The sequence below is a fragment of the Muscardinus avellanarius genome (genome assembly GCF_963383645.1).
Source record: "Muscardinus avellanarius genome assembly, chromosome: 12".
Taxonomy (NCBI): Eukaryota; Metazoa; Chordata; class Mammalia; order Rodentia; family Gliridae; genus Muscardinus; species Muscardinus avellanarius.
The window spans coordinates 105,934,180-105,957,421 of NC_137798.1; the positions used below are offsets into that span (position 1 = coordinate 105,934,180).

The 23,242-nt window shown below is 44.8% G+C and overlaps 1 protein-coding gene across 7 annotated transcripts in view; it reads left to right on the forward strand.

Moving 5' to 3' along the window:
- MARK3 (microtubule affinity regulating kinase 3) overlaps window positions 1–23,242 on the forward strand; it is a gene marked incomplete at both ends in the record, with an annotated part of 121,794 nt that overhangs the window by 16,449 nt on the left and 82,103 nt on the right. For 5 of the 7 annotated variants that reach the window (XM_080708327.1, XM_080708326.1, XM_080708329.1 and 2 more), the window contains 2 exons: window positions 4,827–5,018; window positions 14,490–14,543. In XM_080708327.1, coding sequence (XP_080564453.1) covers window positions 4,827–5,018; window positions 14,490–14,543 — 246 coding nt within the window. The remainder of the gene's footprint in view (window positions 1–4,826; window positions 5,019–14,489; window positions 14,544–23,242) is intronic. The other 2 variants (XM_080708328.1, XM_080708331.1) reach the window with 2 other exon arrangements.

Genomic DNA, 23,242 nt, shown 5'->3' on the forward strand with positions numbered 1-23,242 from the left:
TGAAAAAGGTCTGAAGCCAGGCGTGGTGGCCACGCTTGTAATCCCAGCATTTGGGAGGCTGAGACCAGAGGATCGCGGTTTGCAGACAGCCTCAGCTACTTAGTGAGGCCCTCTGCAACTTAGTGAGAACCTGTTTCAAAATAAAGAATAAAAAACAGGGCAGGGGGTGTAGCTCAGAGGTCAAATGCCCCTGGGTTCCATCCCCAAACCCGCAAAAAAAGGAAAAAAAAAAAAAAAAAGATCTCAAATTGCAGAGAGCCTCAATAAGTAGCTGAGGCTGTCTGTGAAGCACTATTCTCCCATCTCAGCCTCCCAAGTACTTGGATTACAAGTGTACATCACCAAGCCTGGTGGGCTTCTACCTATTGACTTTTAAATTTTGAAATAATTTATTTTATTTTCTATTTTTTGCCTGTCTGGGGATGGAACCCAGGGGCATTTGACCTCTGACTACACCTCCTGCCCTATTTTTTATTCTTTATTTTGAAACAGGGTTTCACTAAGTTGCGGAGGGCCTCACTAAGTAGCTGATGTGATCATCCGGTCTCAGCCTCCCGAATGCTGGGATTACAAGTGTGCGCCACCATGCCCAGCTTGAAATACTTTTAGACTTATAGAAAAACTGCAAAAAATAGAACCGTAAAGACAGTAATGACATTCACACATCCTAAATTTTTTTCCTACCTTAAAACATCGGCAATGACCTCCACTACTGTATTACATAGTAGTACAGGTTGAGTAACCCTTATTCAAAATGTTTAGGTGCCAGGCTTCACGGCCAGCCTCAACTACTTAGGCCCTCTGTAACTTAGAAGACACAAATTCAAAATAAAGAATAAAAAATAATGCTGAGGAGGCTGAGACAGGAGGATAACAGGTTTGTGGCCAGCCTCAGGTATTAAGAACCTCTGCAACTTAGTGAGACCCTGTTTTAAAAAAAAATAGGGCTGAGTTTGTAGCTTGGAGATAGATGCCCCTGGGTTCAATCCCTAGTTTATTTGGAGACAGGGTCTCTTAAGCCAGTGAAGCTGACTACAAACCTGTGGGATCCTCCTGTCTCTGCCTCCCAAGCGCGGGGATTACAAGCGTGCGCCACCAAGCCTGGCTCAATCCCTAGTTAAAAAAAAAATGTGGCCGAAGCTGTAGATTGGACATAAAATGCCCCTGGGTTCATTCCCCGGCATCACAGGAAAAATAAAATAAAAACTTGGGATCAGAAATGTTTCAGATTTGGAATATTATAGACTTTACCTGTTGAGTATCTCTTTTTTGTTTTTTTCAGTACTTGGGATGGAACTCAGGACATTATATCTCTGAACTATATACCCCAGCCCTATTTTTTATTCCTTTTAAAAATTTTTTTTGGGGGGGTCTGGGGATGAAACTCAGGAGCATTCGACGTCCGGCCACAACCCCTACCCTGTTTTTTTTATTAATTAATTAATTATTATTATTTTTTTTTGCGGGTCTGGGAATGGAACCCAGAGGCACTTGACCTCCGAGCTACACCCCCTGCCCTATTTTTTATTCTTTATTTTGAAACCGGGTCTCACTGAATTGCAGAGGACATCACTAAGTAGCTGAGGCTGTCTGTGAACCGCGATCTTCCAGGTCTCAGTCTCCGGAATGCTGGGATCACAAGTGTGCCCACCGCGCCCGGATTATTCTTTTATTTTTGAAACAGGATCTCACTAAGTTATGGAGTGCCTCACGAAGTAGCTGAGGCTGTTCACGAACCACGATCCTCTGGTCTCAGCCTCCTAAATGCTGGGATTACAAGCGTGCACCACCATGCCTGGCTTTATTCTTTATTTTTAAACAAGATCTCACTGAGCTGCAAAGGGCCTCACTAAGTAGCTGAGGCTGGATGCGAACTGCGGCCTCCCGTCTCAGCCTCCCAAATGCTGAGATTACAAGTTTGTGCCACCACACCTGGCTTGCTGAGTATCTCTTATGAAGAAATTCTAAATATAGCTGGGCATGGTAGTGCACATTTGTAATTCCAGGACTTGGGAGGCTGAGACAGTAGGATCCAAGTTCGCGGACAGCCTAAGCTATTAGGCCCTCTGCAACTTACTGAGACCCTGTTTGAAAATAAAGAATAAAAACAGGGCAGGGGCATAGTTGGGAGATCGAATGCCCCTGGGTTCCAACCTTAGTACTGCCAAAAGAAAAGAAAAAGAAAGACATTCTAAATATAAAATCCTGGCCTAATAGCTTGTTTTTTTAAAATAAATGTTGAATATCCTGTGTAATTTATTGAATACTTGTGTCCATAATTTCTGTCAACATAGTGTATTGTTGACTCTCAGTTGTTTACTCTCATAATTGTGTTGCTCTGGTGAGTGTTATACTGTATATCACTAGCCCTGGGAAGTACAGTGTCTACTGAATGTATATCATTTTGTACTGTCATAAAATTGAAAATTCAACCGGGTGTGGTCGCACACGCTTGTAATCCCAGCATTCGGGAGGCTGAGACTGGAGGCTCGCAGTTCGCAGACAGCCTCAGCTACTTAGTGAGGCCCTCCGCAACTCAGTGGGACCCGGTTTCAAAATAAAGAATAAAAAAAAAATAGGGCAGGGGGTGTGGCTCGAGGTCAAATGCTCCTGAGTTCCATTACTAGACCTGCTAAAAAAAAGAAAAAAAGATTAAAAAAAGGCTGGGATTATACCTTGAAGGTAGGATGCCCCTGGGGTCAATCCCCAGCAAACCTCCCTCCCGTGATAAATTGGGTACTGAAAAATCATAAATCAGGGACTGTCCATATCTGACAACCCTTTAGAACACTGGATTGAACTGCAGCAGTTTACATATTTCCTCCTCCTCCTTCTCCTCCTCTTCCTCCTCCTCCTCCTCCTCCTCTTAGAGGGTCTGGAGATGGAACCCAGGGGCTGTCGACCTCCAAGATACACCCCCTGCCCTATTTTTTAATTCTTTATTTTGAAACCGGGTCTCACTGAGTTGCAGAGGGCCTCACTAAGTAGCTGAGACTGTCCACGAACTGTGATCCTCAGGTCTCATCCTCCCGAATGCTGGGATTACAAGCGTGCGCCACCACGCCCGGTTTATATAGTTCTTCTAACATTCTCTTTCTCTTCTCTTCTCTTCTCTTCTCTTCTCTTCTCTTCTCTTCTTTTCTTTTTTTTTTTTTGCAGGTCTGGGGATGTAACCCAGGGGCATTCAACCTCCAAGCTACACCTACTGCCCTATTTTTTTTTTTTTTTTTTTAGGTACTGGGGGTGGAACCCTAGGGCTTTTCTACTTTGTGCCTATACTCTCCAGACATTTATTTATTTATTTATTTATTTATTTATTTATTTATTTATTTTGGTGGTACTGGGGTTCCTAGAAGCCCTTCTACATCCGGGCTACACTCCCAGACCTATTTTTACATTTTTATTTGGAAACAGGGTCTCCTAAGCCAGCGCGCCCTGCTGGCTTCGAACCTGCGCGATCCTCCTGTCTCTGCCTCCCAAGCGCGGGATTACAAGCGTGCGCCACCACGCCCGGCTTTTATGTTTATTTTTATTTATTTATTTTTTGGTGGAACTGAGGTTGGAACCCAGAGGCTTTCTACCTCTGGGCTGTACTCCCAGACCTATTTTATATTTTATTTAGAAACAGGGTCTCGCTAAGTTGCTGAGAGCCTCACTAAGTAGCTGAGGTTGGCTTCGAACCTGTGTGATCCTCCTGTCTCAGCCTCCCAAGTTCTGGGATCACAAGTGTGTGCCACCACGCCCGGCCCTATTTTTTATTGGGGTCTGGGGATTGAACCTAGGGGCATTTGACCTCCGAGATACACCCTCTGTCCTATTTTTTATTTATTTTATTTTATTTATTTATTTATTTATTTTGGTGGTACTGTGGGTGGAACCCAGAGTCTTTCTACCTCCAGGCTATACTCCCATACCTATTTTATATTTTATTTGGGACAGGGTCTCACTAAGTTGCTGAGCCTCACTAAGTAGCTGAGGCTGGCTTCAAACCCGCACAATCCTTCTGTCTCGGCCTCCCAAGCGCGGGGGATTATAAGTGTGTGCCACCACAGCCGGCTTTATTTATTCTTCTTTTTTTTTTTTTTTTTTTTGGTGGTACTGTGGAACCCAGGGGGTTTCTACTTCTTGGCTATGCTCCCAGACCTCTTTTATATTTTATTTGGAAACAGGGTCTCTCTAAATTTCTGAGAACCTCAATAAAGTAGGTGAGGCTGGCTTCAAACCTGTGTGATCCTCCTGTCTCAGCCTCCCAAGCACGGGGATTACAAGTGTGCACCACCACATCTGGCTTTACAAGCATGCACCACCACTGGCTTCTTTATTCTGTATCTTTTTTTTTTTTTTTTTTTTTTTTTTTTGTGGTACTGGGGATGGAACCCTTCTACCTCCGGGCTACACTCCCAGACCTATTTTATATTTTATTTGGAAACAGGGTCTCTTAAGCCAGCGAAACTGGCTTCAAACCTGCAGGATCCTCCTGTCTCTGCCTCCCAAGCATGAGGATTACTAGTTTGTGCCACCAGCCCAGCTTTATTCTTTATCTTGAAACAGGGTCTCGCTAAGTTGCTGAGGGCCTCACTAAGTAGCTGAGGCCGTCCGCGAACCGAGATCCTCCGGTCTCAGCCTCCAGAATGTTGGGATTACAAGTGTGAGCCACCACACCTTTTCTTATAAAATCATATTGTGTGGTTAAATTCCTTTGAAGTGCTAGATACTTTAGAATTAGAATGAAAACAGCAGTGTTTGTTTCTCAGTTAGGAGTTCTTTACGCTTGGCCAGCATTACGTGTTCGCTCATCTCCTGGTCTTTGTGTGTGTTGATTGTAGCACACCTCACATGGAGATGGGCGGCAAGAAGTGACCTCCCGCACTGGACGCTCTGGAGCGCGGTGTAGAAACTCCATAGCCTCCTGTGCAGACGAGCAGCCTCACATCGGAAACTACAGACTGTTGAAAACAATCGGCAAGGGGAACTTTGCAAAAGTGAAACTGGCCCGACACATCCTCACAGGCAGAGAGGTAAATAAGAATTGTGTTTATTTCTTTTGTAGCACCTGTTCTATTACCATATGGGAGAAAGAGGAGGAGAAGGTATGTATTTGGGATTATCTCTAACCTAATTTAACTTTAAAAGAACATGATTAGCCAGGCGTGGTGGGCACGCTTGTAATCCCAGCATTTGGGAGGCTGAGACCTGAGGATCGCAGTTCACAGCCAGCCTCAGGTCCTTAGTGTGGCCTCTGCAGCTCACTGAGACCCTGTTTAAAAATAAAGAATAAAAACAAATTGGGCAGGGGTGTAGCTCAGAGGTCAAATGCCTCTGGGTTCCATCCCCAGACCCGCAAAAACAAACAAAAAAAACCCCACACACACAAAAACATGGTTATGCTAATGATCTCATAGCCTTTTTGCTTTCTCGTTACTGTATTATATTGAGTGAATAATCTTTACCTTTAAAAATGGGTAGTTGTGAAGCGGGTGTGGTGGTGCAGGCTTGTAATCCCAGCATTTGGGATGCTGAAGACAGGAGGATCGCAGTTCACCGACAGCCTCAGCTATGTAGTGAGACCCTCCGCAACTTAGTGAGGCCCTGTTTCAAAATAAAGAATAAAAAAAAAAAAAATAGGGCAGGGGTGTAACTTGGAAATCAAATGTCCCTGGGTTCCATTCCTAGACCTGCAAAAAAAAGCGGGGGGCAGGCAGCTTTGTATTTTTTCAGTAGAATATGTCTGTTGCCCCTATAAAAATTGTCTTGAACTTCATGTCTGCACTTATGTGTTTATGCCATGGTACGTGCAGGTCAGTAGAGTTGTCTACATTTACAGATTTATTCCCGCAGGTTCCCTTCTCTCTGAGCACTCTGGTAGCCCATGCTAGGTGGGTTGTGGTGCAGGAAGGCACATGTGTTCCCAGCTTTTGTGATACTGGCTCTCTGCTCAGCCGTGTTCCTTATCAAAAGCACAGCCACCAAAACCGTGAAACTCACTTCTTCCTCACCTTCCTGTGTGGTACAGACTGCTTTTGTTGCTTTGATGTGGTTCTTACATGTAGGTCTTTGCACCTGCTGGCCGTGTCACTTACTGGCAGGCTCCTTTCTGGAGTAGTGCTCATTAGCGGTCCTGTTGCTTCCCTTAAGGTGCCACCCACTTTCCATTTAAATTGACTTGACTCTCATTCTAGACTTAAAGGGTAGATGGCAGTACACAGCACAGTACTTGGCATTTATTAGACTTCATACATATTTTTCAATGATTATTATTGACAGAAGCTTTTTATTTTATTTTTTGTGGGTCTGGGGATGGAACCCGTGGGCATTTAACCTCCAAGCTATACTTCCTGCCCTATTTTTCATTCTTTTTTTTTTTTTTTTTTTTTGTGGTACTGGGGTTCCTGGAAGCCCTTCTACCTCCTGGCTACACTTCCAGACCTATTTTATATTTTTTATTTAGAAACGGTCTCTTAAGCCAGAGCAGCTGGCTTCGAACCTGCGCGATCCTCCTGTCTCTGCCTCCCAATAGTGGGGATTACAAGCGTGCGCCATCACACCTGGCTCATTCTTGATTTTGAAACAGGGTCTAACCAAGTACAAAGGGCCTCACTAAGTAGCTGAGGCTGTCTGCGAAGTGTGATCCTCCGGTCTCAGCCTCCCAAATGCTGGAATTACAAGCGTGCACCACCACGCCTGGCTAGGGAGATATTTTAAAATATATATTTCAGTTTTTATGGCAGGTATGGAGAAGTCTCTTTCCTGCAGCTTTGTCTTTGCTGCTCACTTTTGTGTTTATTGGTACTGTCTTTGTTCTACTCGTTCTGATATTATGAATGCTCTTTCTCTTTTGACTTCCTGAGAATAGCAAAGGCTTTTTTTTGTGTATGCCACCAAATAAAAAACAAAACAAAAACAGAACCCAGAGACATTATACCTCTGAGCTACACCCCCATCCTTATTTTTTAGTTTATTTATTTATTTAGGTGGTACTAGGGGTGGAACCCAGGGACTTTCTACCTCCAGGCTATACTCCCAGACCTATTTTATACTTTATTTGGAAACAGAGTCACTAAGTTGCTGAGAGCCTCACTAAGTAGCAGAGGCTGGCTTCGAATCTGTGTGATCCTCCTTTCTCAGCCTCCCAAGCGCAGGGATTACAAGCGTGCGCCACCACGCCTGGCTAAGTCTTTTTATTTTTTTATTTTAATTTTAATTTTATTATTTTATTTTATTTTTTGGTGGTACTGGGATTCTTGGAAACCCTTCTACATCTGGGCTATACTCCCAGAGCTATTTTATATTTTATTTGGAAACAGGGTCTCTTAAGCCAGTGTGGCTGGCTTCGAACCTGCTCGATCCTCCTGTCTCTGCCTCCCAAGCGCGGGGATTACAAGCTTGCGTCATCATGCCCGGCTCATTCTTTATTTTGAAACAGGGTCTCACCAAGTTGCAGAGGGCCTCACTAAGTAGCTGAGGCTGTCTGCGAACTGCATCCTCCTGTCTCCGCCTCCCAAGCATGGGGATTACAAACATGCCCACCATGCAGGGCTCTTTTTATTTTTTGAAACAAGGTCTCACTGAGTTGCCAAGGGTTTTGCTAAGAAGCTGAGGCTGTCTGTGAACTCCATCCTCTGGTCTCCGCCTCCTGGTCTCAGCCTCCTGAATGCTGGTATTACAAGGATGCGCTGCCACTCCTGGCTTCAGCCCTATTTTTTATTCTTTATTTTGAAACAGGGTCTCACTGAGTTGCAAGGGCCTCACTAAGAAGCTGAGGGTGTCCACAAACCACAGTCCTCCTGTCTCAGTCTCTCATATGCTGGGATTACAAGCTTGCGCCATCGAGGCCGGCTTTATTTTTTATACTTTATTTTGAAACAGGATCTTACGGAGTTGGAGAGGGACTCACTAAGCAGCTGAGGCTGTCCGTGAACCAAAATCCTGTCTCAGCCTCCCAAATGCTGGGGTTACACGTGTGTACCACCACGCCTGGCTCTGTTTTTGTTTTTATTAATTAATTAATTTATTTTTTATTGTGGTACTGGGGGTACAACTCAGGGGGGGCTTTTTTACCTCTCAGACCTATTTTCTATTCTATTTATTTGGAAACAGGGTCTCACTACTTTGCTGAGAGCCTCACTACGTAGCTTAGGCTGGCTTCGAACTTGCGTGATCCTCTCCTCCACCTCACAAGCGTAGGGATTACAATCGTGCACCATCACGCCTGGCTTTCTGAGTTTTTTTTTTTTTTTCTTTTTTTTTCGGTGGTACTAGAGGTGGAACCCAGAGGCTTTCTACCTCTGGCCTACACTCCCAGACCCATTTTATATTTTATTTGGAAACAGGGTCTTCACTAAGTTGCTGAGAGCCTCACTAAGTAGCTGAGGCTGGCTTTCCTCCTGTCTCAGCCTCCCAAGCATAGGGATTACAAGTGTGCGCCAGCACGCCCTGGCTTCCTGGCTAGCTTTTTAACATGCTAATGGAAGCATTCAGTATATTACTTTGTTTCTGCTGCTTTTATTTTGTGCTGGTGACATTCTTCCATATTGCTGTATTTGTTAGGATTAATTTGAAGTTTTATTTTGTAACCACTGTTAGAGTTGTGTGGCTTGAAGGTTAAATGAAGCCATCAGGTGAGCCCTCATCAATAGGATTTGTATCCTTATTATAAGAAGAAATGCAAGAGAACTGGCTTCCTCCCAGCAGGACACAGCAGGAAGGCAGCTCTCTGCAAGCCAGGAGGGGAGCCTTCCAGAGCTGGTCGTCCTGGCAGCCTGATCTCACACTTCAGCCTCCAACACTGAGAAAACAAGTTTCTGTTGTTTAAGCCACCCAGCCATGGTATTTTGTTATGGCAGCTGGAGCAGACTAATATGCCATTCTTTAGCCTCCTGGACCCCCTTAAGGGAATTTTTTTTGCGCTCGCGCGCTATCGCTATCTCTCTCTCTCTCTCTCTCTCTCTCTCTCTCTCTCTCTCTCTCTCTCTCTCCCTCCCTCCCTCCCTCCCTCCCTCCCTCCCTCCCTCCCTCCCTCCCCCCCCTCTCTCCCTCCCTCTCTCTCTCTCCTCCCCCCCACCCCCCTCTCTCGTATTGTAGGTGGGACCAGGGGCATTCTACCTCCAAGCTACATTCCCATTCCTATTTTTTATTCTTTATTTTGAGACAGGGTCTCAGTGAGTTGCAAGGGACCTCACTAGGTAGGTGAGGCTTTCAGTGAACCGACCCTCCTGTCTTAGCCTCCCAAATGCTGGGATTACAAGCATGCACCACCACGCCCGGCTCTGCTTTAATACTTTTAAGGAACAGGACTTTAGGATCTTTTGACCAGGAGTGAATTGCCAGGAGTGGAAGATAAGGATTTGTCTCCAGTGGTGTTTGTGTTTGCTTGTCTGTTCTGTTCAGGCTTGTTTGGGAAGCTCTTCTCATGCATGAGCTGTCTTTATTCCTGTTTTGTAATTTTCCACTTTGCTTCTGGCATGGGGTGAATAAATGGAATTTCCCAGAACTTTACCCAGCCAGTGTCAGGACACTCCTCTCCTCATCTGGTGAACTCCTTTCCCCACCCTCCACCCCATCCACAGCCCTGGGAATGAGTGAGTGAGTGATTTCCTCTCCCACCCCCTTTTTTTTGAGCCACTGGAACAGTGAGGCCCCATAGCTGCCTCCTCCTTTGACCTTGGTCGGGTCTCACCTGTCTTAGCTCTCCTGTGTTCAGGTCTGGCCTAGGTTAATTTGGTAGTTGAGTCATCCCAGCCGGGAATTGGAAGGAAGAAGGAATTAGGAATTTCCCCTTAGGCTTCATGGCTTCACATACACATGTCACATTAAATAATAGTGTTTCACTCTAGGAACACCGTGGTTATGATAGAACAACTGTTTTCTATAGTCTGGTGTTGCTGAATGCAGCATATTCAGAAAGCTTCCTGGAGATGAAATGTGTAAGAACAGAAGCAGAATTTAATCTTTAAAATTGGGAGCCTGGCACAGTGGTACACACTTGTAATCCCAGTACTTGGGAGGCTGAGACAGGAGCACCGCAGGTTCATAGACAGCCTTGGCTACTTGGTGAGGCTCTCTGCATTTTAGTGAGACCCTGTTTCAAAATAAAGACTAAGCCGGGCGAGGTGGCGCACGCTTGTAATCCCAGCATTCGGGAGGCTGAGACTGGAGGATCCCGGTTCTCGGACAGCCTCAGCTACTAAGTGAGCCCTTCTGTAATTTAGGGAGACCCTGTTTCAAAATAAAGAATAAAATATAGGGCAGGGTTGTAGCTCAGAGGTCAAATGCCTCTGGGTTCCCTCCCCAACCCGCCCAAAAAAAAAAAAAAAAAAAAAAATAGGGCTGGGGATGTAACTTGGAGGTAGAAGGTCCCTGGGTTTAATCTCCATTTCTGGAAAAATAAAAAAGGAAGAGATGCAGAACTAGAAGAAACTAGTGATTGCAAGTCCAGCCTTGAGTCTAGGAACTTGGGCCTCAGCTTAGAGGGGACAGCAATAGAAGGACAGCAGCACTGGCCATTGGGTGCCTGGCAGGACAAAAACAGAACAGTGGCCAGGAAAGAACAGGATAGCCAGGGCTTCTGTCGCCTTGGGAGAGCCAAGTGTGATATGGACAATTCTAAGTAAAGTTTGAAGAAAAGTCACGGGACTTGAAATAAGGCAAATGTTTTAAAACTAAGTTGCTTTCTCTTAAACACCAGAAGCCCTGTTTCTTCTCCATCTTATCTCATCTCTGATATGTGTTTGGTTACTGATGGTGCATGTTCAAAGCCTCAGATCAACTTGGCAAGTACTGTGTACTATGTACATGCAGGTGCCAAGGCCATGAAGAAGAACAGGACAGCTTCTCCCAATCACATAGCAGAGGCAGCGTGTGCGTATTCCACCAACCAGTGTTTTCCTATCCTCATTTAGTTTGGTTTCCATTGAAACTATATATTTAGGTGTGCAATTTGAATTCTGACTTTCCTTTTGTTCAGGCACATTCCCATTGGCTCTCCGCTCCTTTCCCCGTTCTAATATGCTTTGCCTGGGAGGAGTATAACCCTCTGCAGGTCAGAGACAGGTGCTGAGCACTGCTGCTGCATTCCCTTCTCTTTAGTGTCCCTTAGGGAATCAGTATCATGCATAGGTGAAAGCTTTAGACCAAGCTGAGTAGATCTTTAAAAAATAGAGTACTAATATGCATAGTGTGAGCTGGGCATGGTAGCACACGCTTGTACTTCCAGTTATTGGAAGGCTGAGACAGAAGGATCATAGGTCTGTGGCCAGCCTCAGCTACTTAGTGAGACCTCTGCAACTCAGTGAGACCCTGTTTCAAAATAAAGAATAAAAAATAGGGCTGGGGGTGTAGCTCAGAGGTAGAATGTCCTTGGGCTCAATTCCCAGTACTGCAAAAAAAGGGGGGGGCAGTTGTGTTGCCTTGCATGGGAGCACATGCCTGTAATTCCAGCAACTTGGTAGCCTAAGGCAGGAGGATCACAAGTTTGAGATCAGTCTGGGCAATTTAATGAGACCCTGTCTCAGAATAAAAAGATTTGAATTTAGGCTCCGTCTCCAGCATGGGGGGGGGGATGAAAAATTAAGTGCCTTTTTTTCTTCTTGGTACTTTAGGTTGAGTTCAGAGGTATTCTACCTACCTCCAGCCCTATTGCCCTATTTTATTCTTTTTTTTTTTTTTCCCCCAGTACTGGGGATGGAACCCAGGGGCATTTTACCTCAGAGCAACACCCCATCCCTATTTTTTTATTCTTTATTTTGAAACAGGATCTCACATGGGGTTCCTGGAAACCCTTCTACCTCCGGGATACACTCCCAGACCTATTTTATACTTTTTTATTTGGAAACAGGGTCTCTTAAGCCAGCACGGCTGGCTTCCCAAGCAGGGATTACAAGCATGCGCCACCACACCTGGCTTCCAGCTATTTTATTCTCTATTTTGAAACCAGGTCTCTCTTAAGTTGCCGAGGTTGGCCTCAAATCTGCAATCCTCATGCCTTAGCCTCTTGAGTGCTGATATAGGCATGTACCACAGTGCCTGTTTTAAGTGATTAGTTTTACAGTTTCTCAGTTCCTTTCTTCCCTCCCTCCCTCCCTCCCTCCCTCCCTCCCTCCTTTCTCTCTCTCTCTCTCTCTCTCTCTCTCTCTCTCTCTCTCTCTCTCTTTTTTTTTTTTTGCTGTATTGGAGATAGAGCTCAGGGGCATTGTACCTCCAAGCTACATCCCCAGTCTTATTTTTTATTCTTTATTTTGAAACAGGGTCTCACTGAGTTGGGCAGGGTCTCAGTCCTGTCTCAGCCTCCCAAGTACTGGGATTACAAGCATGTGCCACCATGCCTGGCAAGTATTTTTATTTATTATTTTTATATTTTATTTTATTTTATTTTATTTGCGGGTCTGGGGATGGAACCCAGGGACATTCGACCTCCAAGCTACAGCCCCTGCCCTATTTTTTATTCTTTATTTTGAAACAAGGTCTCACTGAATTGTGAAGGGCCTTGCTGCTAAGTAGCTGAGACTGTCCGCAAACTGCGATCCTCCTGTCTCAGCCTCCTGAATGCTGGGATTACAAGTGTATGCCATCATGCCCAGCCACTCCAGCCCTTTTGTATTTTACTTTTGAAACAGTGTCTTAAGTCACCTAGGCTGGCCTTGCACCTGGTTTCCTCTTCTTTCAGCTTCCCAAGTACTGGCACTACCACCTGAACTACCATGCCCAGGTTGAGAGGGGAAAGAGGGAGGGAGAGAGGGAGAGGGAGGAAGATGGAGATGTGCATGCTAGGGATTGGACCCGGGGGCATTCTGTCTTAAGCTATACCCCCAGCTCTATTTTATTTTCTGTTTTGAAACAGGGTCTTTCTAAATTGCTGAGGCTGGCTCAAACCTGCAATTCTCCTGTTTCAGCCTCCCAAGTACTAGTATTACAGGTATGTGCCAATACAGTCTTTATTTTTATTTTTGTGTTGGTACTGGGGCTTGAACCCAGGGACATTTTAGTACCCCACGCCTCCCTCCATCCTCCTCCTCCACCTCCTCCTCCTCTCCTCCAACAGGGTCTTTTTTTTTTTTTTTTTTTTTTTTGCGGGTCTGGGGATGGAACCCAGGGGCATTCGACCTCCAAGCTACACCCCCTGCCCTATTTTTTATTCTTTATTTTGAAACAGGGTCTCACTGAGTTGCAGAGGGCCTTACTTAAGTGGCTGAGGCTGTCCATGAACTGTGATCCTCCAGTCTCAGCCTCCGGAATGCTGGGATTACAAGCGCGTGCCACCGCGCCCGGCTCTTAAACAGGGTCTTGATAGGTTGTTGAGAGTCTAACTTGCTGAGCCTGTTTTCCAACCTGCGACCCACTTTTTTCAGTCTCCCAAGTACTGGGATTACAGGAGTATGCCACGAGTCCTGGCAGATAGTATTGCTAAGTTGCTGCAGGTCTTCTCTGGCCTCGATGTCTTAGCCCCTCAAGGATCAGAATTACAGGCACGCACCACTATGCCCAGATTGATATTTATTTATTTATTTAGGTGGTACTGGGATTCCTGGAAATCCTTCTGCCTCCGGGCTACACTCCCAGACCTATTTTTTTATATTTTTATTTGGAAACAGGGTCTGTTAATCCAGCCAGGCTGGCTTTGAATCAGCATGATCCTCCTGTCTCCACCCAAGTCCGGGCGGGCAGTCCTTTTATTTTTGAAACTGAATTGCGAAGTGTCGATCCTACATGTTTATGCTTCCAGAATGCTGGGATTACAAGCATGTACCACCATGCCAAGCTGATTAATTTTTTAAAATATAATGCTTTTAGGTTTATAGATTTGATATCAAAACCTGTTTGAGTGTGTATGGAGAGAGAGAGAGACGTGTGTGTGTGTGTGTGTGTGTGTGTGTGTGTGTGTGTTCTTAGCATAATTGTTTTTGGGTCTTTTTTTGTCTTTTTGGAATTGGGATCCAACCCAGAGCAGTGCACCTGGAGGGCAAGAGCTTTGCCACTTAGTTATATCCCCCCTCCTATACTCAGTAAGCCCTCATTGTGTGCAGCATGCTCTGGGAGCATTGGGGTCCCAGAGTGAACAGGGCTGGGGATGTATCTCTGGAGTAGTGCATTTGCCTTGCATGCAAGAGGTCCTCGATTCAGTTCCCAACACTGTCCCCCACCCCCGAAACAAACCAAAAAAACTAGTGATAGGAGATCTACATATATGTTAGCGTCTTCTGTTGCTAATCTATCTGTTGCTATCTTTTTCTAAGGGAAGCGAGTTGGAAGAGAGATCTCCTTCTATATATTAATGACTTAAATGTATTCTACGATACCCTTATTTGCATGAAGCCCCTGTTTTCAGTTATACAGTTCTATGAAGTTTTAATTGGTTGTTATAACAAGCCAAGTTTTAAGTTTCTGAGGTTTGTTTGCATTTGAACAATAGCTTATGTGTGACTATTTACAAAACTATTTACCATTTAGCCTATAATCACTAAGTTGTTAAATATTCATGCTTTTTTCTTCCCCAGGTTGCAATAAAAATAATTGACAAAACTCAGTTGAATCCAACAAGTTTACAAAAGGTAAGACCTGGTTTAGTATCCAGTATTTTTTTTTTTTTTTTTTTTTTTGGTGGTACTGGGGTTCCTGGAAGCCCTTCTACCTCCGGGCTACACTCCCAGACCTATTTTACATTTTTATTTGGAAACAGGGTCTCCTAAGCCAGCGCGTGCGGCTGGCTTTGAACCTGCGCGATCCTCCTGTCTCTGCCTCCCAAGCGCGGGGATTACAAGCGTGCGCCACCACGCCCGGTTTCAAAACAGGATCTCTTAAGCCAGTGTGGCTGGCTTTGAACCTGCGCGATCCTCCTGTCTTTGCCTCCCAAGTGCGGGGATTACAAGCGTGCACCACCACGCCTGGCTTAAGTTTTTCTTTTTATGTATGTGTTTATTTATGTACTGGTGTTTGAACCTAGGGCACTCCACCACTAAGCTATACCCTTTTCTTTTTGCGGGTCTGGGAATGGAACCCAGGGGCATTTGACCTCCGAGCTACACCTCCTGCTCTATTTTTTATTCTTTATCTTATTTATTTATTTATTTATTTATTTATTTATTTATTTATTTATTTATTATTTCGGTGGTACTGGGATTCCTGGAAGCCCTTCTACCTCCAGGCTACACTCCCAGACCTTTTTATATTTTTGAAACAGGGTCTCTTAAGCCAGCGCGGCTGACTTCGAACCAGCGCGATCCTCCTGTCTCCGCCTCCCAAGCGCGGGGATTACAAGCGTGCACCACCACGCCCGGCATTTTTTATTTTTTATTTTGAAACAGGGTCTCACTAAGTTGCAGAGGGCCTCACTAAGTAGTTGAGGCTGTTTGCGAACCACGATCCTCCGGTCTCAGCCTCTCAAATGCTGGGATTACAAGTATGCGCCACTATGCCCGGCTATTATTTATTCTTTATTTTGAGACAGGGTTTCATTAAGTTGAGGAGGGCCTCACTAAGTAGCTGAGGCTATCTACGAACCCCAATCCTCCAGTCTTAGCCTCCCGAATGCTGGGATTACAAGTGTGCGCCACCACGCCCGGCTCTTTTCATTTTTTTGAGATGAGATCTTGCTAAATTGCCAGGGCTAGCCAGGTTTGAGACCAGCCTCAGCTACTACTTAGTGAGACCCATCACAACTCACTGAGACCCTGTTTCAAAAATAAGAAGACTAAAAAGTAGGACTGGGAGTGTTGCTTAGAGGTACAAAAATGCCCCTGGATTCCATTCCTAATACTGCAAAAAAATAAAAAAATAAAATAAAAAGGGTTGAGGGCATAGCTTCGAGGTAAAATACCAGTGGGTTGAATCCCCAGTAGGAAAAACAGATAAAGGAGATAGGCTTTATTTTTTAATAAAAATGATATTTAAACAAGTAGCTCCTGGTAATTTGTATCCCAGAGTGGGCCTTAAGGTTTCTCAGGGTGGTCCTGGAACAGATCCCAAGATATATCTCACTCCCACCAGGAACGGCTTTCTTCAGAGTCAGTCATACTGGTGCACACCTGTAATCCCTGTACCTGAGAGACTGAGACAGGAGGATCACAGACTGGCAGCCTAAGCCGCTTAGTGAGTCTGTTTCAAATTTCAAAAAAATAAAAGTAATAATTTTTAAAAGGGCTAGGGGTGTAGCTCATTGGTAGAATGTCTCTCGGTTCAACCCTGTTACTATAGCCATACATATATCCATACATGCAATTAAAACAAAAGGGCGTGGTGGCGCACGCTTGCAATCCCTGCGCTTGGGAGGCTGAGACAGGAGGGTCTCGCATGTTCTAAGCCAGCCTCAGCTACTTAGTTAGAAACTGTTTCCAAATAAAATATAAAATAGGTCTGGAAGTATAGCCCCGAGGTAGAAATTTTTTAAGCGGGCATGGTGCTGCACACATGTAGTTTGTAATCTTAGCATATTTGGGAGGCTGAGACTGGAGGTGGTGGTTCAAGGACAGCCTCAGCTACTTAGGCCCTTTGCAACTCAGTGAGACCCTGTTTCAAAATAAAGAGGGCTGGGGATATAGCTCGGAGGTACAGTGCCTCTGGGTTTCATCTTCAGTACCGCCAAAAAATAAAAAAATAAATAAATAGTGATTTAAAGCCATGGAGATGCCCTAGAAACTTAACATTTACTGTATTTTATCAATTTATTTTTTGTGATACCGGAGATTGAATCCAGGTACGTTCTGCCTCTGAGCTATACCCCCCAGCCCTATTTTGTTTTTTATTTTGAAACAGGGTCTGAGTTACTGATGTCAGGTCAGCCTCACTGTTGCTGAGGCTGGCCTTGAACCCGAGCTCCTCCTGTTTTAGCCTCCCAAATACTGAGATTACAGGTGTGTGCCATCATTCTCGGCTTAACATTCAGTTTAAAGAACATTTTGCCATCAGCACTCTGCAATTGGTTGACATTGCCACTACTAGAGGAAGGGCACTGACTCATTCAGGTAGTATCTGAACACACGCGTTAAGGAGGTCTGAGTCCTGTGATACCCAGGCCTGCATGTGAGTCATGTACCTGTACTAAATGCATATCAGTCAGCCTGGGTTGACTGCATGCTTGCAAATTGTTACTGCCACAGATGAGTCTCTTCGGTTCCTCTTTTTTGTTTTTCGAGCCATTGAGTTAATAAGCAGTAGATTAAAGAATGAATAATTTTTCTTGTTTTAGTACTTTTTTTCTGTAACTACTATTCTAGGATATTATTCTGTTGGTAACATCTCTTTAATATGCTTTTAAAGAACACCATAATGTTATGTGCCTATAATAATTTTTTTCTTTTCCTTTTTCTTTTTTTTTTTTTTTTTGTGGTACTGGGGATGGAACCCAGGGGCAGTCTACCTCCGAGCTACACCCATAGCCCTATTTTTTTTTTAGTCTTTTCATTTTTGAAGCAGCACCTCACCGAGTTGCAAATGGCCTTGCTAAGTAGCTGAGGCTGTCCAGCATTTGGGTCTCAGCCTCCCAAATGCTGAGGTTACAAGTGTGTGCCACCATACCTGGCGGCGGCTGCTGCCGCTGCTGCTGCTCCTCCTGCTCCTCCTCCTCCTCCTCCTCCTCCTCTTTTTTTTTTTTTTTTTTTTTTTTTAAATAATACTGGGAATAGAACTCAGGGGCATTCTACCTCCGAGCTTTCCCCCATCCCCAGCCTCCCCAAACCCGGATCCTCCTGTCTCAGCCTTCCAAATGCTGGGGTTACAAGCATGCGCCGGTACACCCGTCTACCAGTTCTTTTTTTTTTTTTATGGTACTGGGGATGGAACCCAACCGTTCTACCTCCGAGCTACACCCCAGCCCTATTTTTTTAAGTTTTATTTGTGGTCCTCCAGTCTCATCTTAACGAATGCTGAAATTATAAGGGTGTACTACCACACCTGTCTTTCTTCTTACTACTCTTAAAAAATAATTTTTAGATTCAATTTGGTAGTATAAGATAATCTTACCGATTCTTGTCCTATTTATTTTACTTACTTATTTGTGGTACCGGGGATGGAACCCAGGGGCATTTTGCCTCTGAGCTATACCCCCAGCCCAATTTGTGTGTGTGTGTGTGTGTGTGTGTGTGTGTGTGTGTGTGTGTGTGTTAGTGTGTGTTAGTTACTAGGGATGGAGTTCAGGGGCATTCTACTTAGGAGCTACACCCCTAGCTCTATTTTTTATTATTTTATTTTGAAACAGTGTCTCAATGAGTTGTAAAGGGCCTCACTAAGTAGCGGAGGCCCTTTGCAACCTGCAGTTCACAAAATGCGATCTTCCCATCTCAGCCTCCCAAATGCTAGAATTATTTTTATTTATTTATTTATTTTTGTGGGTTTGGGAATGGAACCCAGGGGCATCTGACCTCCGAGCTACAACCCCTACCCTTTTCTCTCTCTCTCTCTCTCTCTCTCTCTCTCTCTCTCTCTCTCTCTCTCTCTCTCTTTCTTTCTTTCTTTTTGTAGTACTGGGGTTCCTGGAAGCCCTTCTACCTCCAGGCTACAGTTCCAGACCTATTTTTATATATTTATTTGGAAACAGGGTCTCTTAAGCCAACGCGGCTGGCTTCGAACCAGCGTGATCCTCCTGTCTCCGCCTCCCAAGCGCAGGAATTACAAGCGTGCGCCACCACGCCCAGCTATTCTTTATTTTTGAAACAGGGTCTCACTAAATTGCAGAGGACCTCACTAAGTACCTGAGGTTGCCCACAAACTGTGATCCTCCTGTCTCAGCCTGCCAAATGCTGGGATTACAAGCGTGCACCACCACGCCTGGCATTTATTTATTTATTTATTTATTTATTTATTTATTTATTTATTTTTGTGGTACTAGAGATGGAACTCAGGGACATTCTACCTCCAAGTGACACCCCCAGTCCTATTCTTTTTTTCTGCGGGTCTGGGGATGGAACCCAGGGGCATTTGACCTCCAAGTCACACCCCCTGCCTATTTTTATTCTTTATTTTGAAATAGGGTCTCATTAAGTTGCAGAGGGCCTCACTAAGTAGCTGAGGCTATCTGTGAACTGCGATCCTCCAGTTTCAGCCTCCCAAATGCTGGAATTACAGCGTGCACTGCCACGCCTGGCTTTTTTTCTTTTTTTCTTTCTTTTTTTTTTTTTTTTTTTTTTGGTGATACTGGGGATGGAACCCAGGGGCTTTCTACCTCTGGGCTACATTCCCAGACCTGTTTTATATTTTATTTGGAAACAGAGTCTCACTAAGTTGCCGAGAGCCTCACTAAGTAGCTGAGGCTGGCTTCGAACCTGCGCAGTCCTCCTGTCTCAGCCTCCCAAGTGCGGGGATTCCAAGTGTGCCCCAGTCCTACTTTTATTTTTTATTTTGAAACAGGGTTTCACTAAGTTGCAGAGGGCCTCACTAAGTAGCTGAGGGTACCCTTGAACCTGTTTCCTTCTGTCTCAGCCTTTTAAATGCTGGGCTTTTAAGCCTGCGCCACCATGCCCAGGTAGGGTCTTACCAAATCCAAGTCTGTCATTAAGAATCAAGTCATGGCTCATATTTAAAAAATGTGTTTAACCTGGGCATGGTGGCGCACGCTTGTAATCCCAGCATTTGGGAGGCTGAGACTGGAGGATTGCGGTTCGCGGACAGTCTCAGCTACTTAGTGAGGCCCTCTGCAACTCAGACCCAGTTTCAAAATAAAGAATAAAATGTGTTTACTGCTTGAGGCTGAGACAGGAAGATTGTACAGGTTCGAAGCCAGCCTCAGCTACTTAGTGAGGTTCTCAGCAACTTAGTGAGACCCTGTTTCCAAAATAAACTATAAATGGGTCTGGGAGTATAGCCCAGAGGTAGAAAGCCTCTGGGTTCCACCCCCAGTACCACACACACACAAAAAAAGTGTTTACTTATTCAAAAACACTAGACTTAATTAAGACATGTTAGAACGCTAACCCATCTAAAGTTATTAATGTTCTTTTAATCTTGGGAGTAGAATGCGTAGGAGCACAGGGAAGCCAGGCCACATGGATGCACATCCGGCCTCAGCCTGCCTAGCTGTGTGATGAGTCACTTAGCCTCCCTGTGTCTTCATAACAGGGTTATGTAGAGGGTAATAAATACATATGCACAGTGAGAGGTGAGTTAATATTGATGGCCCTTAGCAGAGCTTAGAATGCTACACAGTGAAGACTCCACCAGTGTTTGCCATTATAATATGCTCAGCCCAATAGAAGTTACTTTGTTTTTGTAGGGTAGAGAATATGTTTTGTTTGTTTAAAATTTTTTCCTCACCTGGCATAGGGGCATATCCTTGTAATCTCAGTGCTTTGGAGGCTGAAACAGGAGGATTGCAGGTTCAAGGACAGCCTCAACATAGTGAGAGTCTTAGCAACCTAAGTGTAAGTCAGTCAGTCAGTCAGTCAGTCTGTCTGTCTGTCTGTCTGTCGCGCGCGCGCGCGCTCTCTCTCTCTCTCTCTCTCTCTCTCGTCTCTCTCTGTCTCTGTCTCTGTCTCTCTTTCGGTACTGGAGTTGGAACCCAGGGGCATGGAACCCAGGGGCATTCTACCTCCGAGCCACATCCCCAGAACCATTTTTTAGCCTTTTTATTTGAAACGGGGCCTCACTAAGTAGCTGAGGCTGGCCACGAACCTGTTATTCTCTTATTTCAGCCTACCAAGTACTGGGATTACAAGCATGTACCACTATGCCTGGCTGCAAAACCTTGTTTGTTTCTTTGTTTCTTTCTTTTTTGGGGGGAGGGGGGTTTCTGGGGATGGAATCCAGGGGCATTACACCTCCGAGCTACATCCCCTGCTCTATTTTTTATTTATTTTTATTTTTTAAAATTTTTTGCAGGTTTGGGGATGGAACCCAGGGACATTTGACCTTCGAGCTACACTACCCCTGCTCTATTTTATATTCTTTATTTTGAAACAGGGTCTCACTTAGTTGCAGAGGACCTCACTAAGTAGTTGAGGCTGTCCGTGAACCATGATCCTCCAGTCTCAGCCTCCAGGATGCTGGGATTACAAGTGTGCGCCACCACACCCGGCTTCTTTATTTTGAAACAGAGTCTCACTAAGTTGTAGAGGACCTCACTAAGTAGCAGAGGGCCTCACTAAGTAGCTGAGACTGTCCACGAACCGTGATCCTCTGATCTCAGCCTCCCAAATGCTGGGATTACAAGCGTGCGCTACCATGCCCAGCTCTAACCCTGTTTCTAATAAAAATAAAAATGGCTGGGAGTGTAGCTCAAAGATCGACTACCTTGATTCACTATTTAGCCTCCCACCAAAACAACAAAGAAAAAAATGACATTTACGCTAATAGGAAATTAGTAAAACTTAAGAATGGGACATTTCAGCAAGGTCTTTTTTTTTTTTTTTTTTTTTTTTTGGTGGTACTGGGGTTCCTGGAAGCCCTTCTACCTCCGGGCTACACCCCCAGACCTATTTTTACATTTTATATTTGGAAAGAGGGTCTCCTAAGCCAGTGCGCGGCTGGCTTTGAACCTGCGCGATCCTCCTGTCTCTGCCTCCCAAGCGCGGGGATTACAAGCGTGCGCCACCACGCCCGGCTTCAGCAAGGTCTTTTTTAAGGGACTTAATTGTTGTAGACTACTCCTGATAATAATAACTTTATATTTGTGCATTCAGCTGAATATAAACTGAACACTGTTCTAAGTGTTTTGTCTGTTTTTTCTCATTTAACCATTACAACCTCATGAGGTACTTACTTACTTATTTATTTTTCTACTCTGAGCTAAATTCTACCAGCTAAAATCCCATTTTTATGTTAAGGGGGATTAAGCAAGTTTCCCTCACTAATAGAGGCTGGATGCGGGGCCAGTCATTCTCTGACAGGTTCAGTTAGCACGGAGTCAGGTCAGTCTGTCACAGTTGAGAGGATTGGTAGCAGGCGTTGAGTGGCAGGCTGCATTGCTAGATGCGAGCTCCTTGCCCTCGGATGCTGAGATCCCTCCCTGCCTGACGCCAAGGGCCTCGGCTGTACATTCGCTGCCCCAGACCCTGAGGATTGGTGTAGGCAGCCCTCCAGCCTGAATGAGTAGGGCGGAAGTAGAAATAGGCTTCGTGGATTGACTCCCAAGTACTGGTTTTCCTACTCCCTTATGTTGCCTTACTATAATCAATTACATTTCCCCAATTCAGAGTTGACAAAAACTTGTATGGGGACTGCGGCTTCCCGCTGAGGTATCTCTGTAAAGAAGTCGATCAGTAGTTTCAAGTTTCAGGGAATCACTCAAGTACTTAAGAGAAGTGAGCCTTGTATACTACCTCCCTCCCCTTCCAAATAAAGCAAAAGCCACGGACAAATCCAAGCCTGCTTGTTGATTCATTCAGTGAGTCAGTCAAGCACTAAGTACTTGCTGGGTGTCTGTGCACTATGGATATAATAGCTGAAGTTCCTGTCTTCGGGAAATTGATATACTAGTGAGGAATAGCAATGAACATGTATAGTGTCATGTAAGCACTATCAAGAAAAATGGAAAATTAAGCAGGGTGCATTAACTATAGTTTTTCTCTCTTGTTTCTTTTGGTAGACAACTTGATATTGAACCTATTCCACCTCTTAGCTACATCCCTAGTCCTATTTTTTATTCTTTATTTTGAAAGAGGGTTGCAAAGGACCTCACTAAGTAGTAGCTGAGTTTGTCTGTGATTCTCCTGTTTCAAGCCTCCCAAATGCTGGGATTACAAGTGTGCGCCACCACGCCCGTTTTTTGGTGGTACTGGGGGTGGAACCCGGGGGCTTTTCTACCTCCGAGCTATACTCCCAGACCTGTTTTATACTTTATTTGGAAACAGGGTCTCACCAAGTTGCTAAGAGCCTGACTAAGTAGCTGAGGCTGGCTTCGAACCTGTGCAAGCCTCTTGTCTCAGCTTCCCAAGTGCTGGGATTACCTCCACACCTGGCTTTTTTTTTTTTTTTTTTTGGTGGTGGTACTGGGGAGGGAACCCTTCTACCTCTGGGCTACAATCCCAGACCTATTTTATATTATTTGGAAACAGGGTCTCTTAAGCCAGTGGAGGCTGGCTTCGAACCTGCGCGATCCTCCTGTCACCGCTTCCCAAGCCCGTGGATTACAAGCGTGTACCACCACTCCCAGCCTTTTTTTTTTTTTTTAACAGGTTCTTGCTAGGTTGCGGAGGGCCTAAGTTACTGTAGCTGGTCTTGAACCTGCTATTCTTCTGTCTCAACCTCCCAAGTACTTGGATTTCAGACATGTATTACCATGTCCAACTTTACATTTTTTTCTTTCTTTGCTTCTTTCTTTTCC